General features: G+C 44.5%; 2 protein-coding genes across 4 annotated transcripts in view; one reads left to right on the plus strand and one right to left on the minus strand.

Moving 5' to 3' along the window:
• COPG1 (COPI coat complex subunit gamma 1) overlaps positions 1–14,027 on the minus strand; it is a 30,310-nt gene extending 16,283 nt beyond the window's left edge. The window contains exons 1-13 of one of the 3 annotated variants that reach the window (XM_035106430.2): positions 13,924–14,027; positions 9,203–9,255; positions 9,032–9,112; positions 8,311–8,382; positions 7,357–7,436; positions 6,065–6,140; positions 5,743–5,835; positions 4,999–5,085; positions 4,258–4,415; positions 3,410–3,543; positions 2,340–2,407; positions 1,525–1,713; positions 1,311–1,406 (exon numbers count right to left, since the gene is read on the minus strand). In XM_035106430.2, coding sequence (XP_034962321.2) covers positions 1,311–1,406; positions 1,525–1,713; positions 2,340–2,407; positions 3,410–3,543; positions 4,258–4,415; positions 4,999–5,085; positions 5,743–5,835; positions 6,065–6,140; positions 7,357–7,436; positions 8,311–8,382; positions 9,032–9,112; positions 9,203–9,255; positions 13,924–13,951 — 1,215 coding nt within the window. In that variant the 5' untranslated portion in view covers positions 13,952–14,027. Of the gene's footprint in view, positions 1–1,310; positions 1,407–1,524; positions 1,714–2,339; positions 2,408–3,409; positions 3,544–4,257; positions 4,416–4,998; positions 5,086–5,742; positions 5,836–6,064; positions 6,141–7,356; positions 7,437–8,310; positions 8,383–9,031; positions 9,113–9,202; positions 9,256–11,396; positions 11,641–13,919 lie in introns of those variants that run through there. The other 2 variants (XM_035106431.2, XM_035106429.2) reach the window with 2 other exon arrangements.
• LOC118080734 (NTF2-related export protein 2-like) lies at positions 11,882–12,767 on the plus strand. Its single transcript, XM_035106432.2, has one exon. It carries the CDS (start codon positions 12,022–12,024, stop codon positions 12,445–12,447), a length of 426 nt encoding a protein of 141 aa, XP_034962323.1. The 5' UTR covers positions 11,882–12,021; the 3' UTR covers positions 12,448–12,767.
• Positions 14,028–16,156: the final 2,129 nt, after the last annotated feature.

Below are 16,156 nucleotides of genomic sequence, written 5' to 3' on the forward strand. Positions count from 1 at the left end.
CACCAGGCAACACCTTGGAAAATCCCTCAACACAAACTGTAGCCTTATTTACACTCATGCACACTTGTGTGTACCTGTTACAGGTAAGTAGCCATGTTGGTCTGACGTAGTCGAAACAAAAAATAAAAAAAATCCCTTCCAGTAGCACCTTAGAGACCAACTAAGTTTGTCATTGGGATGAGCTTTCAGGTGCATGCACACTTCTTCAGATACCTGATCCATGTTGAGTGGGAAGGTCTGATGTGGTCTTCTAAGCATGCCTGACTAAATGCATGTCAAAGTCTCCTTGTGACTGCTTTGCCTTTATCAAGGTCACCAGTCATGCAGAGGTTTCTAAGGACGTTCTCCAAAGGTTGCTGGAAGCCCCTTTCAGACCTTGCCTCACACCACAGAAAAGTCAGGAGTGAAGTAGGTGGAGATGTTGGGGCAGGGCTGGTGTGCCTGCTCCACCAACACGTTTGACGCCCAAGCCCATTAAAACACACACACCTACACACACACAAACGGGCCTTGTATAGGAGTACATCACATCCAGTCTACAAATAAGTACAGCATAATCAGGAAGCAATGCTTTTCTGCAGGAAATGGTGAGTGGATTTTAGCTAATATTGACAAGCAAGTATCATATGTGCCCTGCGAGCAGTAGTAGCATCTGACTGACATTACTCAAGTGGGGAAATAGTTATTATTATTATTAATTATTATCATCATCATCATCATCATTTATACCCCACCCATCTGGCTGGGTTTTCTCAGCCACTCTGGGCGGCTCCCACCAGAATAATAACAATAATAACAATAACAACAATAATAATAATAAAGCGATAAAAGATCAAACATTAAAAACTTCCCTAAACAGGGCTGCCTTCAGATGTCTTCTAAAAGTCAGATAGTTGTTTATTTCCTTGAAATCTGATGGGAGGGTGTTCCACAGGGCGGGCGCCACCACCGAGAAGGCCCTCTGCCTAGTTCCCTGCAACTTGGCTTCTCGCAGTGAGGGAACCACCAGAAGGCCTTCGGCACTAGACCTCAGTGTCCGGGCAGAATGATGGGGGTGGAGACGCTCCTTCAGATATACTGGGCTGAGGCCGTCTAGGGCTTTAAAAGTCAGCACAAACACTATGAATTGTGCTCGGAAACGTACTGGGTTAAAAGACTTCTACAGCGTATCAGATTCCTGCAGTCCAAGCTGTAACCTGAAGCTAGTCATATTTCTGTCACGCAGGCTTCCATTTTGGGTTGCAGAGGCTGCAGGAGAAAGATCGCCCTGAGCCAATCATGAGGAGAGCAATGCAAACGGCGACACTTACCTCCTCACGCAGCATTGTGAAGAGGAAGTTCATGAGGACGGCATGCTTGCGTGGATACTTCTGACAGAGGGCGCTGATGGCCTGTACCACAACAACCTGGAAAGAAGATGGAATGCAACAAGCACACTGAATGACCGGAGTTGCGCCTCACACCAGCCCACATCCCACAAGCAGAAAAGCTCAATAAAAGCCCCAGACATGAGTCTTTCCATACCTTGAACTCGTCGGAGATTTCAGACATAAAAGAGGAGATCTGCTTCATGAGCCGGTCAATGCTACTTTCGCTGCCGGTTTTCAGCAGGGTGGTGATGGCCAGGGTAGCAATGCTGCGGTTGGAGTCTGTGACCAGATTCTCCAAATCAAGATTGCAGGCGGTCACAGCCGACGGGTGCTTCATAGCAACCTAGCGGTGAGGAACAGAATGAAGAATTTGCTCCCTGCAGGCTGGCTGAACTTGTAAGCATGAATAAAGAGTATCTTCAATAAAAGAGCCCCTGGGAGAGTTCACAATTCCGGCACAATGGGAAAGAATCATAAAGTTTCTGACACAAATAAACTGCCATTTATTAAACTGTTTTTGTTGTGCTCCAACTTCAGCTGTTGTCTTGCTATTTTTGAGCTACAGTTCCACCTTGCCTATAAAATGCAGTTTAATGCTGTGGTTTAATGCCAGTTTAGTAACACAAATCTTCACAGTTGATCCTGGTTAGTGGAACGCTGACCCAGATTTTCTTGTTTGGGATGCAAAAAGGAGCTGCAACTTAAAATTAAGACAGTGTTCAGGGGAAGAAGTACGTGGGCCTCAAAACCTGTTCCCAGCTTCTTAAACCACAGCTCAGAAAACCAAGAAATGGACACATAACCAGAGTGAAATCTGTTCCTATCAGCTGGTCTCATAGAAGCAATGGTACTTCTTTTTTATTATTTCACCTATCCAAAGACTAAGAATTTAGCCCTACCCAACTAGGCAAACCCAATTGGTCAGAGTTCTTTGAGCTGTCTTACTTTTTTAAAAATGAGCTTTCTTACCTTGTTGAGGGTTCGGACTGCTGCATAGCGAAGTGCTGCTTTGGGTGAACTGCAGAACAATTGCAACACTGCAAAATTAATAATAATAGAGGATTATTTGCAAGATGGCCACATCAGCCATACTGCAACGATTCAGATCACAGCCTGCATAAGGTGTGAAACTGGAACACAAGAAGTTTGCAGAAGAGACATATTTCTCTCATCCCCAGAGGAGGCAAATGCACATTGCTTCGTCCACCAGTCACCAAATCCAAGCTGAGATAGTCAATGTGGTGCCCTCAAGATGTTCCTAGACTACAATTCCCATCATTCCTGACCACTGACCAGCCTGCCTGGGGATGATGGGAGTTGAGGTCTGACAAAATCTGGGGGGCACAATGTTAGCTACCCCTGGTTGATGCTGTCTGTTGGAGATGACAAGACATGACCAGGTTTTTGTTCCTGCATCAAGTTGTGGTTCATCCACTCACTTACGCCTCTCTTACTATTCACAGTGGATTTTGATTCCTTTTAGAGTACACTTTTCTTAGCAAATATTATTATTATTATTATTATTATTATTATTATTATTATTATTATTATCATTATCATACTACCCTATACCCAATGGTCTCAGGGCAGTTCACAGGATAAAATCAGACTATAAAACCACAAAGTACATAATCAAAATAAAAACAACAATCACTCAATAACACCCCCTCCTAACACATTTAAAAAGGGCATAAGATGTCAATGAAATCAAGCAAAGGCCTGGTTAAAGAGGAACATTTTGGCCTGGTGCCTAACATTAGGCAAAGGCTTTCTTACATCACATATCCAATCTTCCCAGGACTCAAATGCACCATCTCAATCAATGAGCCTGCCTGCATGTCACTTTGCTGATGTTATCGTACAGCACTCACAGGCCTGCTTTGCAACACACAGCAACCCTCAAGATGCTGGAGAATCCTGCACTGAACCCAGCAAAGGAGTGCTTTTCATTGACAGTGAGACTTCAGTTTTACAACCAGAAAGCCAAACTGGCATGTGTCCAGCAAGCCTCCCTTTCCTCCAACAATGAAAAGACTTACCGGACACAGCCGGCGCCAGTTCTTTAGCCGAGCAGCTGGGCAGGTTAACAATGGCAGATGCAGCTTCATAGACCACCATCTCATGCTTGTTCCGTAAGCAGCTCTCAATGAAATCAAACAGGGGACTGTCACGGCTAGGACACCAAAAGAGGAGGAGGAAGAAGAGGAGTCAGAGTCAGGTTCCCACACATAGGCCAATGGCTTGACTTAAAAACTTGCATGGCTATCCACTGGGAAAGCAAACTGAACTTTTGGAAGTGACCTAACTGCTTGGAGGTGTGTTAACCACCCGAAGGGTTTTTTGCCACCATTGAGCGGCATATGATTTTTAGAGGGTGGGAGGAATCAGATCTGGTTGCAAGGCAGTCTCATCAAGGGCCATGTCTCCCAGCCCAAATAGCTTTCCTTGCTCTCAGTGCTGTTCTAATGCAGCCAAAACTGACTGGGGAAAGGACGCAGCTCAACCGTAGAGCACCCACCTTGCAAGGTGGTTCAATCCCCGGCATCTCCAGGTAGGGTTGGGAGAGACTCCTGCCTGAAATCCTGGAAAGCTGCTGCCAGTCAGTGCAGGCAGTACTGGACTAGATGGACCAATGGTCTGACTCAGTACAAAGCAACTTCCTATGTCCCTATAATGGACTTCCTACTTTTTTAGAAGCAGGAGACCTTCCCCCCCCCCCATTTTAATGATGCTAACGTAAGAAAGGTAAGACTTGCAGGTGCTTTGGGGAAACCGTCCAACACTTTAAAATAAAGCCCAAAATCAAATCTGAAGAACGTTTGGTGTAGCACTATGCAAAATGTTGACTCCCTGGGATGTAAAAACAATAGCAAGCAGTAGGACTTACCCTCCAGCTTCTTCTTCCAGCAGTTTGCTGGCCACTCGGATCATCATGCAATAGGCAAAAGGCGATTTTAAGCCATGGCGCATGAACTTGTTCAGCATTTTGTTGACAGCCAAGCGGTCATTTTTGCGCACGTGATATAGCAAGCCAAGGGCATGATACTGGAAGACATTAATGAGAAGGAAAAATGGGTCTTATCAGGGTCAAGGTTATTTCCATGTTTTTTTGGCTTCACAGGCCAGAACCTCATCAGATCCTAGCTATCAGGGCTAAATGTGACAGGTGGGTGTGGTAGTCCACCTGTCACTCACCAGACATCACTGTGATGTCAAGGGATTGGGCACTTTGAAGTCCCTAAGCTGGGACTTCAAAGCACCACACTGTGCTTAGAATCACAGAATTGTAGAGCTGGAAGTGTCGCCTATCTATGTGGTGCCTTTAAGCGCACCAAGCTTTGCCAGCCAATGGGTAGTAGAGTCTGCACTTTGAGGTTTCTGCTTTTGAACTGGCAGCCATAACTCTACCTGCCCCCCCCCCAAAACATCACATAGGACATTGTGTAGAAGGCAGGTTGGTGTGGTTTGGGGGGAAAGGACATGTGGGGCACATATGAACCCCTGGTGGGTCAAGTTTAGCCAGCAGACCAAAGGTTCCCTTTCCCTGCCACAAATCAACCCAGAAACACACACCTAAAATTCAATGCCATTTTTAAAAAATGACTGAAAGTGGCTTTAAGATTCTTACCTGGACCATGATATTATCACTCGAAGCTGCCTCCTGAGCCTCATTCACCCAGCGTTTTACCACATCAAAGCTTGTTTTCAGAAGATGCTGTCAAGAAAAATAACAACAAGGAGGCACATAAAGAAGTGGCCTTTGCAATCCAAATAAGGGTCCTTCCAGCAGAGGCAAAGAAAGACCCCAGAAAGGTCTGGCACAAGTTTTAGGCTCTATGAGCTGCATGTTAATGTCAGCCTATCACCATCGCCCCCTTTCCATCTGTGGCTTGAAACAGTCTCAGAACTCAGGAAGGTAATGCTTCTGAAAAGCAATTTGGCAGAAGGTATAAATTTCAGAGGGCACTAGGAGAAGGGGACAACAGAGGACGAGATGGTTGGACAGTGTTCTCGAAGCTACGAACATGAGTTTGACCAAACTGCGGGAGGCAGTGCAAGACAGGAGTGCCTGGCGTGCTATGGTCCATGGGATCACGAAGAGTCGGACACGACTAAACAACAACAACAACAACAACAACAAAATTCAGAACGTCACTGCTTCGTCCCCAAAAATGCAGCAATGGACCACCAAGAGACCAAGAACAGAGACACTCTGAGTTCCTGGAAAGAAGTACATTCTCCGATCCTAGCTTTTCACAAAAAGAAGCATATACCATTATTATTACAGATGGGCAAACAATGTAACGCTCCGGCTATCCGAACACAGGCCTTCTCGCTCGGGGCACAGGCTGTGTGTCAAGCACCTACGTACCAAAGACGACACGAGGGCAGAGCTGGAGACACTGGGCACCTTGTCCACAATCGCCTGCTTCATGTAGCGCTCGATGGCCTGCAGCATGGTCGTCTGCGGGGATGGCAAAGCGAGAGATGCTCGTGAGAGCAGAAACAGGAGGCCATTTGGAAGGAGGACTTCAGAGAAGGGGCAAAATGAACAAAAAAGAAGCAAGCGAGTCAGGAAGCAACGGAAAAGAGGGGGACTCAAGAGAGACAGTGATTGGAAGGATGGGGGAAGACAGCAGGGGTAGCGGGGGAGAAAAAGATCCGCCAGCAAAGAATTACACTGTGGCACTTACATCGGTAATCTGGCAGAGGGCTCGTACAGCAGGGCCTCTGTAGTTGTCATCCTTCCCCGTCATATCTTTGGTTAAACTGGATTAAAATAGGGAAAAGTTTTTAGGACTGCTTTCAGAAACAGTAGGCAACAGTGGCGAGAGCTGTAAGAAAAACACGGCGACCTAATTTGATCAGTAGAATGTTTGGTATCTGTTGGGAGGGGAATCAGCCCTTCCCTTCTGTGTGAACCGTTATGTTCAGTTAAGAATGTCAGTTAAGAGCGACCAACTGCCTCTTCTTGTTTTCTTGCCTCAGGCTCGACTCACGATGTTGTTTTAGTCTCACTCATCATGTTATTTTGCTACAGTTTTCACTCAGTTTATTATTAAAGCTTGTTTACATTTACGTGAGCCACTTATTTTTCTCAAAGAGAAAGAAACTCTGCTGAAGAATGGTGGAATATCCTAAACTTGGGTGAGTGAGGGGACATTCCCAGTTTGCCAGAAGGATAGATTTTGTTAATCCCCTCTCCACCTCCACCTCCACAAGAAGAGCTGCAGGCCAGAAGAAACTGAAGCACGTTCTCAACAAGATGGAAATGCCTTTGTGGGAGTGGCACAAATGTGATAATGTGTACCCCTGTCAATCCTTGAGTGTACTTCTAATAGAGAAGTTATGGTAGCCTGTTACTTTATGAAACTGATGATTTTGCAAGATCATTGGGGGCAGGAAAGCAGCTAATAGTAAATCACAAGATACAGCACAAAAGCTAAAATAGGAGTTGCTACACCTTAACAATGTGGTTCGTTGTCTTTCAAAATGTGCATGCGCTCACACACTCAAAAGGAAGGTGCAAACTACTGCTCAAATTTGCCTGCAAACATTGCTGTTAACAGTTTCTACTGAGTCAAAACATTCCTTATCTCCACATATGCTAGAAAGATACTCATGAAAGTACCCACAGGATAAAAAAGCAATAGGTTGTTTTTTTAAGAGGGGGAAAAGAAAGAAGGCACTATTATCTTGTTGTTTTGTCTTGATTTCCCAGCTGCAGTGAACATGCGTGGATTGCTCAAGGATTGGAGGCAGCCAACCGCACTGAGAAGACTTCAGCATCTGTCTTTCAATACCCTTTTTCAATAAGATCATTTCTTCTTCTCAAACACCCACCAATTTCATTGTTTCCTGTAGGCAGTGCTGCCAACCCTACAAGGCTAAGAGGATCTCAGGAGACACACACACACACACACACACACACCTTAAATTAAAAAAGGGAAACAGTCGCATGGAGAACAGCTTGAGAAGGAATCACCTGCTAGTCACAATGATGACATCCTCTGAGAGGCTGGACATCTCTTTGATGGTCAGGTAGCACATTCTGCGGAGAGTTGGCTAGCAGAAAAACAAGGAAGATAAGTGTTAGGATGCATAAAAAATGGACAGGGTATAATGCCACTGTCCTGGGATCCTTTAGGAGGAAGAGTGGGATATCAATCAATCAATAATCAAACAATATTGCTATCATTTCTGGGGGGAAACAAGAGTCACCAAACATTTTGCTATTGGCTCACCCAAAACATATTTTGGTATGAGTCATAGCTCAGTGACAGAGCATCTGCTTTGCATGCAGAAGGTCCAGGTTCAATCCTCAGCATCCCCAGGTCGGGCTGGAATAGATTTGTTGTTTGAAATCCTGGACAACCACTGCCAATCAGTGTAGGCTATACTGAGCTAGATGGACTAACAGTCGGGTTTGGTATAAGACAACTTCCTATGTTTCCATGACTGCACTTGACCAATATATCATATGAGCAGAGGTTGGATGGCCACCTGTCATGGATGCTTCAGTTGAGATTCCTGCATTGCAGGAGGTTGCAGTAGATGACCCTTGGGTCCATCTCTGCAAATCTATGATTCTATGAGAAACAAATGTAACAATGGCTTCAGGCCATTTTGGGAGTGGACCTGCCACCCCACCATTTTGCCAAAGTGCCCAGGACTGCACACTAAAGCAGGCCTGTCCAACAGGTTGATTGTGCGACGTCCGTGGTTGATCCTGGGACCCTCAGCTCAACAACTCTTCTGGCTCCCTATAAAAAAGCTCAACAACTTTGGACAACCCAATGGGTAGATCACTGCCAGTTGTTTTATAGTGGGAGTAGATCGCAGCCTCTTGGAGGCTGAACAGCCCTGCACTAAAGGACAGGCCTCCCATACTCTTCCCCTTCCCTATGTGAACATATAGAGGCAGACTTGGCATGCTTACATCATTGGACTGGAACAGCTTGGTCATTGCAAAGAAGGATTCTGTGGCTTCCATCACACCAAGGTGCTCCCCCTGGAACGCAGGGAAGAAACCCATCAACATTTATTAGCAACTAGAATCAGTGGTGGAATAAACCGCAGTGAGCATTGCCGCAGAAATCACATCTACATTAGCAATCGCTTTAAGCAACAGAGGGAAGTTCATGTCAATAGTTTGCCTCGGCTGGGAGGTCAGAAAGAAGCAACTTTGTTAACATCATCTTTGTGGAAAAGGACCCCGGCCACAAGAGCTTCTTGCTGGCATCTGTATGTCTCCCTGCAGAGTAAGCCTGGGAAGTGTTTATGGAGGGCCTGGGCTGCCCAGGCAACAAGACCTCCCTCTTGGCCTCACTGATGTGGTCCAAAGGAAAGCAGAGCAATACCTTTGGCACCAGCTTGGCTACAGGAATTGCTGGAAGGAGGCTACCTTCCCAGGTGGAAAGAACCAACTACCTCTTCAAAAGAGAGTCACTTTGAGAACTGGCACAGGCTACTTGGTTGCTGCTTGATGACAGTACCTGCTTCATCAGTCTGGAGGGGGAAAAGGAAGCACTACCAAAACAATTCACAACCCACTGCTATTGAAACAGCACAAGCACAAACTCTACACATTAGCAGATAAGTTCTGGTTTAACATAGAGAAGAAACCATTGTAAATGGAAAAATAAAAGGCTCCCCATTACCTGGTTTATGAGATACAAAATCTTGGTGAGTATGTGAGCACATTTCCGAGGGTTTATAGGGGTCTCATTGAATACTCGAGCCTAGGAAGAAAGATGTGAATGAATGAGATCTCAGAGATATGCCAAAATGTGTTACCTTGATAAAAAGACTGGCATTGTTAAAGAACTTACTTCTTGCAGCACAGCACTTTTCTCTAAGTGTTGGAATGGATTGGAACCCCCACCTGCAACAAAGGAACATCAAATGTGACCATGACCAAGGTTTTTTCACTATGTGTAAAATCCAGTAAGCTGGAAAGCCTGAATTTCAGTCACCATCGACTTTGCTGGGGTGAATATTTATCACCTTGGAATCCTCAAAAAAGAACTTTTAATGTAGATCTGGGAATTCCTCATATGTGGCAGGCTAAGACCTCTACAAATCATCCCATATATTGAGGCTGACAAGCTATATGCAACTAACACCATTGTAACCAACCCAAAGGAAGTATTTCAAAAAGTTTAGATATATTTAGCTACTTGAGCAACCAGAAGCTTGGAAATTTACCAGCTCTGTAAAGGAGTCTTACATACAGAAAAACTTGTGATGGGAGAAGATCTTATAACTCAGCGACAGAGTACAGGCTTTGCATGAACAAGGTCTCAGGTTCAATCCCCCCCAGTTGCTATTAACCTCAAGATAGGTACACCCATTAACCCTATTTCTGATATTCTATTAATTCAAATACCACTTCCCAATCCTTTGCTGAAAAAGAAAAAAACAATAAAGTATACAACCAAAAACAAAACAAAACAAATAAAATTTATGCAGCCCTGTCTCATCTACAGTTTATAGCTGAGCATATGCATTGCATGTAGAATAAAACAGGTTCAAATTCCCAGCATCTCCCATCAGAGCTGAAAATGTCTTCTGTCTGGAAACTTTGAAGAGTTGCTGCCCACCAGAGTCAGCAATACCGAGCTAGACTGACCAACGGTCAGGCTTGGCATAAGGCAGTTTCCTTTGTACTCACAGCTTACGCACAAAAGAAACTCAGTTGTCGGTGACTTAGTTATTCAACATATCTTGCCAACCAAATTCATTAGCTGTTCCCTCAGCCACCCAAGGTACTGCCCTAAAATGAGCATCCCTATTGTTTCAAAAGAAGGGTGGCTTGCAGACATCCATCAACAAAGCTGTACCATGCTTGAAATAAAGATGGAGAGAGAAACCACTCGACAGGCACTTGCCTTATACACACAGAGAGGAAAGGAGAAGGTGTCATTTTGCTTTCTCTCCAAACCTGCAAAAAACTCACCAGTCAAATGTAAGCACTATTTATTTATAGACTGTCTAATGTCACATTTGGAACTGTACAACTAAAACAGTCCAAGAGCGCTTGCCAAGGGCTTTATAAGTTGCCAAGCGAGGCCTAAGAGGTTAGGAGAGACGGAGCAAAAACAGTAGATAAATGTTCTAACCTAAATGGAACAGCTATGGGGTGATGGAAAGTATACAACTGCTGAACCACCGTACAGTAAAAGTATATTATGGTTGAACAAAAGAAACCTTGTGCAGAAAGACCATAATAACAGTTTCAAGCCTTATTAAAATAAGATGTGCAAGAGATATAGATGCATTTCCCTTAAGATCACCTTTATTTATCTGATGAATCGCTTCCCATGAAGCATCTTGAAGCAATTCAACAACCAAAACATTAAAGAATTCCTATATCAGGCATCCTCAAACTTGGCCCTCCAGATGTTTTGGGACTACAATTCCCATCATCCCTGACCACTGGTCCTGTTAGTTAGGGATGATGGGAGTTGTAGTCCCAAAACATCTGGAGGGCCAAAGTTTGGAGATGCCGCCTGTCCTATATAATAAGAATTTCACATATAAATCGTAGAATTATAAGGGACCTCGAGGATCATCTAGCCCAGGCATTCCCAAACTTCGGCCCTCCAGATGTTTTGGACTACAATTCCCATCTCCCCCGACCACTGGTCCTGTTAGCTACGGATCATGGGAGTTGTAGGCCAAAACATCTGGAGGGCCGCAGTTAGGGGATGCATGATCTAGCCCAACCCTTTGCAATGCGGAAATCTCAATAAGCGGCCTCCCATCCAATTCGAAACCATACTGGACCCTGCTTAGCTATACAAACGTGCTAGTAGCTTCATTGCTGCCCAACTGGGACGACAAATGAATTGCTATAGGCAACGAGAGGAACAGCGAAGACTTCTCATCAATTCATTAGGGTGCTGTTGGCTGTTCTTCAATGAGATAAATATTACCACTTTCGCATCCCATCCTTTTGAATTCAGTGTGGACACCGACAGATCTAGAGCAAGGGTAGTAGCACACTTTTCCCCATTAACTCACCGGACTCCTCGTCCTTCTTATCGAACTTCTTCAGCATCCTGTCGCTTTGTCGCTGCAGGGACCGCGGAGAAGCTTGAGACCCGAGAGCCTAGGCCAGTAGGCGACCCAGCACGGCCAAGGGGGAGAGGCAAGGAGCGCGGACCCCGAGAAGGGCTATTACGCTACTAAGGTGGACTGCGCCTCCCTGGGCATCCCTGAAGCTCCGACTTCCTGCAAAGGCGCCACTTCCTGCCAGCATGTCACCGGGACAGCTCAGCACGGCAGGAGCGCGCAGGCGCCCTCGCCGCCTAGTGGGCTGCCGAGGGCTCGACGTGGCTGCCAGGAGTAGGGCGGGGATGGAGGGGCGCGGGGGCGGGGAGATGACCGCGAGGCGTCCTTGATTCTCAAGCCAATAGCCGGATTGGGAACCTAGAGAACGTGATAGGATCCTGGCCAATCGCTTTCAAGGAACGCGGATATTTGAGAGGGAGGGAAGCGGAAGCGCCGAGGTGGAGGGGAGAGCTATGCGTGGGCAGTGCGGTAGCAAATCTCGAGCAGGAATGAGGGAACCGGGTCTATTCTAGGCCCTTGCGGGCAAGAGAAGGGAGGTTCCACCTCTTATTTTCCCGCCTCAGCCGCCGCCCACATGGCCACCTCGATGAACTTTAAAACCTATGTGGATCAAGCTTGCAAAGCTGCGGAAGAATTCGCAAATATTTACTATGAAACCATGGATAAAAGGAGGCGGGCGTTGACCAAACTCTACCAGGATAAAGCGACCCTCGTTTGGAATGGGAATGCAGTATCTGGGCAAGCAGCGCTTGCAGAATTCTTCGAAAAGCTGCCTTCAAGTGATTTTCAAATTACCACGTTTGATTGCCAGCCCGTTCATGAGCAAGCTACAGAGAACCATAACACGATCTTGATTGTGACATACGGGTTCGTCAAATTTGATGGGAACGAGCAACAGTACTTCAACCAGAGCTTCTTGCTAACAGCACAAACCACAAACAACAGCACAGTGTGGAAGATCGCAAGCGACTGCTTCCGCTTCCAGGACTCTCCTAATTAGTGGGCAACCGCAGTTGGGTATATTTCTTTTCCTCTGGACAAGCTAATTGGCTTTCGGGATGACCATACTCTGGGTGTGGGAAAGTCCCTCCTCTTTGGAAGAACTGCAGTTTGCCAGGAACTATCAATTTCGCAACAGCAAAAATAAAACTTGAAAAGAAGGGTGGTTCTTTTCAGAACATTCGCATTGATGCTGTTTGGAGAGCCACCTGTGTTTAATTCTAATTGTTCCAACACTGCTGTTATCCTATACTATCGTTTGAGTTGGCTTTCATGAATAAGAGTAAAAGTCCTCTACTGCTTATTCTTATTTGTGTTTTCTCTTGGTTTTTTTCCTGACAATGTTTCAGTGCCTTGATTAGCTGCCTAACAAGCAGAAGTCAGTCAAGGAAGTGTTTCCCCATTGTCCCATTCTATGCTGGAAGAAAGCTGCTCCTCTCAAATTTATTTAAGTCGTTTATTAAATTTCTATGTTGCACTTCATCTGAGGATCATAGGGCAGTTTACAATATAAAAACACAAAAATACATAACATAGTAACAAACAAAAATGCCACCCCCATAAGAATTTGTCTTGTTAAAATGTTAATAGCGGCAAGGAAGGGGATATATCATGCTTGGCTTAGACATGGCTGTATGGGCCTATCCTATCCCAACATACTTTGTAAATAAAACAAACCTTAACAAAGACCCCGTAAGCATTCTCTCAGTGCCTAAGTACCCAGGGTTCTCTCATCCAATATAACAATCCTGTAATTTTGTAATGTTGGCCTTCTATCACTTAGAAAAAACAGGGATCACTTTACCATGTAACAACATGTTAGGAGTTGAAGGTGTATTAGGTGGTGGAAATGTGAAGCATATCAAGGACATATTGTAACCAGCGTAGCTTGTTTCAACCTGGAACTGAATCGGCAGTAGAGAGAAGCTTGCCAAGATACGGTACTAGTCTTAAATGAGCTACTAAGTAGTCCCATGCTTTTGTATAATCATAGTGGAATATTCTATTATGTTCCTTGAACTGAACTTAAAAAAGAATCCCTCAGGTCAGAGGAATTTTAGCTTCTCCCTGCTCACCAGACAAAACAATAGGCTGGCAATGGGACCAAATGAAAATTGCAATCCTTACTAAATATACTTATTCAGTGCAGCTTACTCCTAACAACGTATGCTTATAAGTTTACTGTGAAAATGCTAACCTATCCAGCATGAGGACCAGAATCTTGACTATTGTGTAAAGACCCCTCCCCAAATACATTTCAACACTGGTCTCTTCAATTGTGCTATTGAGACCTAGTTGTAGATTCCATTATTTTAATAATAATAGTGATTATATGCTTATCAACACTTCCTGTTGCCTGCTGTGGAATGCTACTTTGTCCTTTTCAAGGAGAAAGCAAGCAAGAAGCTCATTCAAAGTACCTCCTCATACCAATCTCTTACATTTTGCAAACATTCAAAAAGAGTGATGTACCTACTGTCAATCCAGTGGTCCTCAAAGAACATGTTGACGGTGGTGAGCTTCAGCTAGAGTACGCAGGGACGTCTTGTAGCGGCTTGTGCTGTAACCTACACTACACAAGTGGCCTGTGTACTTTGCACCAAACTGCCAGCCGCTGTTATCTCAAAATGTTCACTAAAGAAGCTGGAGTCAGGGTCCAGCAACAAAAGGCGAAGCTTCAGATTTGCTTCCTGCTAGCTTTGCAGCAGGTGCCATCAGTGCACTGCTGAAAACTTCACTGTCAGGTTATATCTGTTTTCAATGTCTTACTGATTTTATCTGTGTTTATTATGGGTTTATGTCTGTTTTACATTGGTTTATGTATTTTAGTCAAATGTCTTTAGATAGGACTTGTGCACTGCTTGGATTTTTATTTTTTGAGATAGCAGTTCATAAAATTTCTAATAATACATTTTAATGAACTACATTTTAAAAGGCATTCTTTCTGGAGAATAATACCCCAAGCAGTGATCCGGACATATCAAACATAGAGACTTATTCCATCTTAGCTACACAATCTATCACCCCTTATCATTTTCTACTTCAGTTTTCAAACAATAGTTAGGCCAGAAGGAAAATGCATACTAAATTGTCACAATATTTCTCAGTCTTATATGAGTGGTACTGTATATACAGTCCAAACTAGGATGGCATCTTAACCAGAAACCTGGGAATTGGGGCTGATTCCAAAGTCAGTCTTTATATCCAATAAACTCTGGAAGCCTGTTTAATATGCAGTGAATAATTTCAACTTCCTTTACATCAGGGGTAAGGATATCTGTTGGACTCGCAATTCCCCACCAGCCCACAACCAACATGGTCAGAGATCTAGGATGATAGGAGTCATAATCCAATACTATCTGGAGGGCTATAGATTCCCCCCTATCCCTACTTTCTTTAGCTATTCTACTGCAAGCATAAATTCTGTTGGAAAGTACAAAACCCAGCACAACAGACAACCTCTGTATGGGTGTGCATGCATGTGGGTGTACATGCACTGTCTCAAAGCCCAGGGTAATGCACATTTCAATCAAAATGTTTGTTTGTTTTTTTAAAAAATAAGCAATAACACCACTGAATACCTTATTTAGCTGAACTCTAGCTGTCCATATCAGTGCAAACTTGGACACTTCACCTTTGGATGCAGTTGTGTTTTTTGTTTTGAAAGACCAATGTCCATAGTGTTCATTACATCAAGGGGGGGTGTGGGAGGCATGGCCTTACAGCTTTTTCTGATGCTCCTTTTAACTATTGTTATAGAAAGTTAACCATGGTGTGAGTAAGATGTCTACCTCTACACACATATGCTTTTCATTTACAGTCATACCTCGGTTTAAGTATGCCTCGGTTTGAGTATTTTCAGTTTAGGTACTCTGCGGACCTGTCTGGAATGGATTAATCCACTTTCCATTACTTTCAATGGAAAAGTTTGCTTCAGGTTAAGTACGCTTCAGGTTAAATACGGACTTCCGGAACCAATTACACCCATACCTCATGTTAAGTACGCTTCAGGTTGAGTACTCCGCGGACCCATCTGGAGCAGATTAATCCACTTTCCATTACTTTCAATGGGAAAGTTTGCTTCAGGTTAAGTACTCTTCAGTTTAAGTACTCCACGGACTGTCTGGAACGGATTAATCCACTTTCCATTACTTTCAATGGGAAAGTTCGCTTCAGGTTAAGTGCGCTTCAGGTTAAGTACAGACTTCCGGAACCAATTGTGTTTGTAAACCGAGGTACCACTGTAATGTGGTTTATTGATAATATTGCAGCAGGGGAGGAAGGCAGGAGAAACTACTTTACAGGGGATAGTGCCTCACTGCATTGCTGTAGTGCTGAGATGAAAGGAATGATGAGACTAAAGGAGTTCTGTCCTCAGGTTAAGAAGCCCTAAGGGCTTCCTCAAAACATCTATTTTCCATGCCAAGCCTCACAGAGCAAGGCCCAGCTGATGCCCTCACCACGACTAGCCATGATAGCTATTTTCTCCCTCCACTGTTGGAGCCAGTAGGCCTCTGAATGTCAGTTGCTGTGAATTGAAAGGGGAGATTGCTATCATGCTCTGGTCCTCCTCTTGGGTATCCCATAGGCCTTTGGTTGGCCAGCGTGAGAATGATATGCTTGTCTAGAAGGGCTTTTGGATTGATCTAGCAGTTCTCTCCTTCCGTTCACTGCAAATGGTAGACGAGAGCATGTGCTGGTGCCCATTT

The sequence above is a fragment of the Zootoca vivipara genome, chromosome 2 (assembly GCF_963506605.1).
Source record: "Zootoca vivipara chromosome 2, rZooViv1.1, whole genome shotgun sequence".
NCBI classification, from domain to species: Eukaryota; Metazoa; Chordata; class Lepidosauria; order Squamata; family Lacertidae; genus Zootoca; species Zootoca vivipara.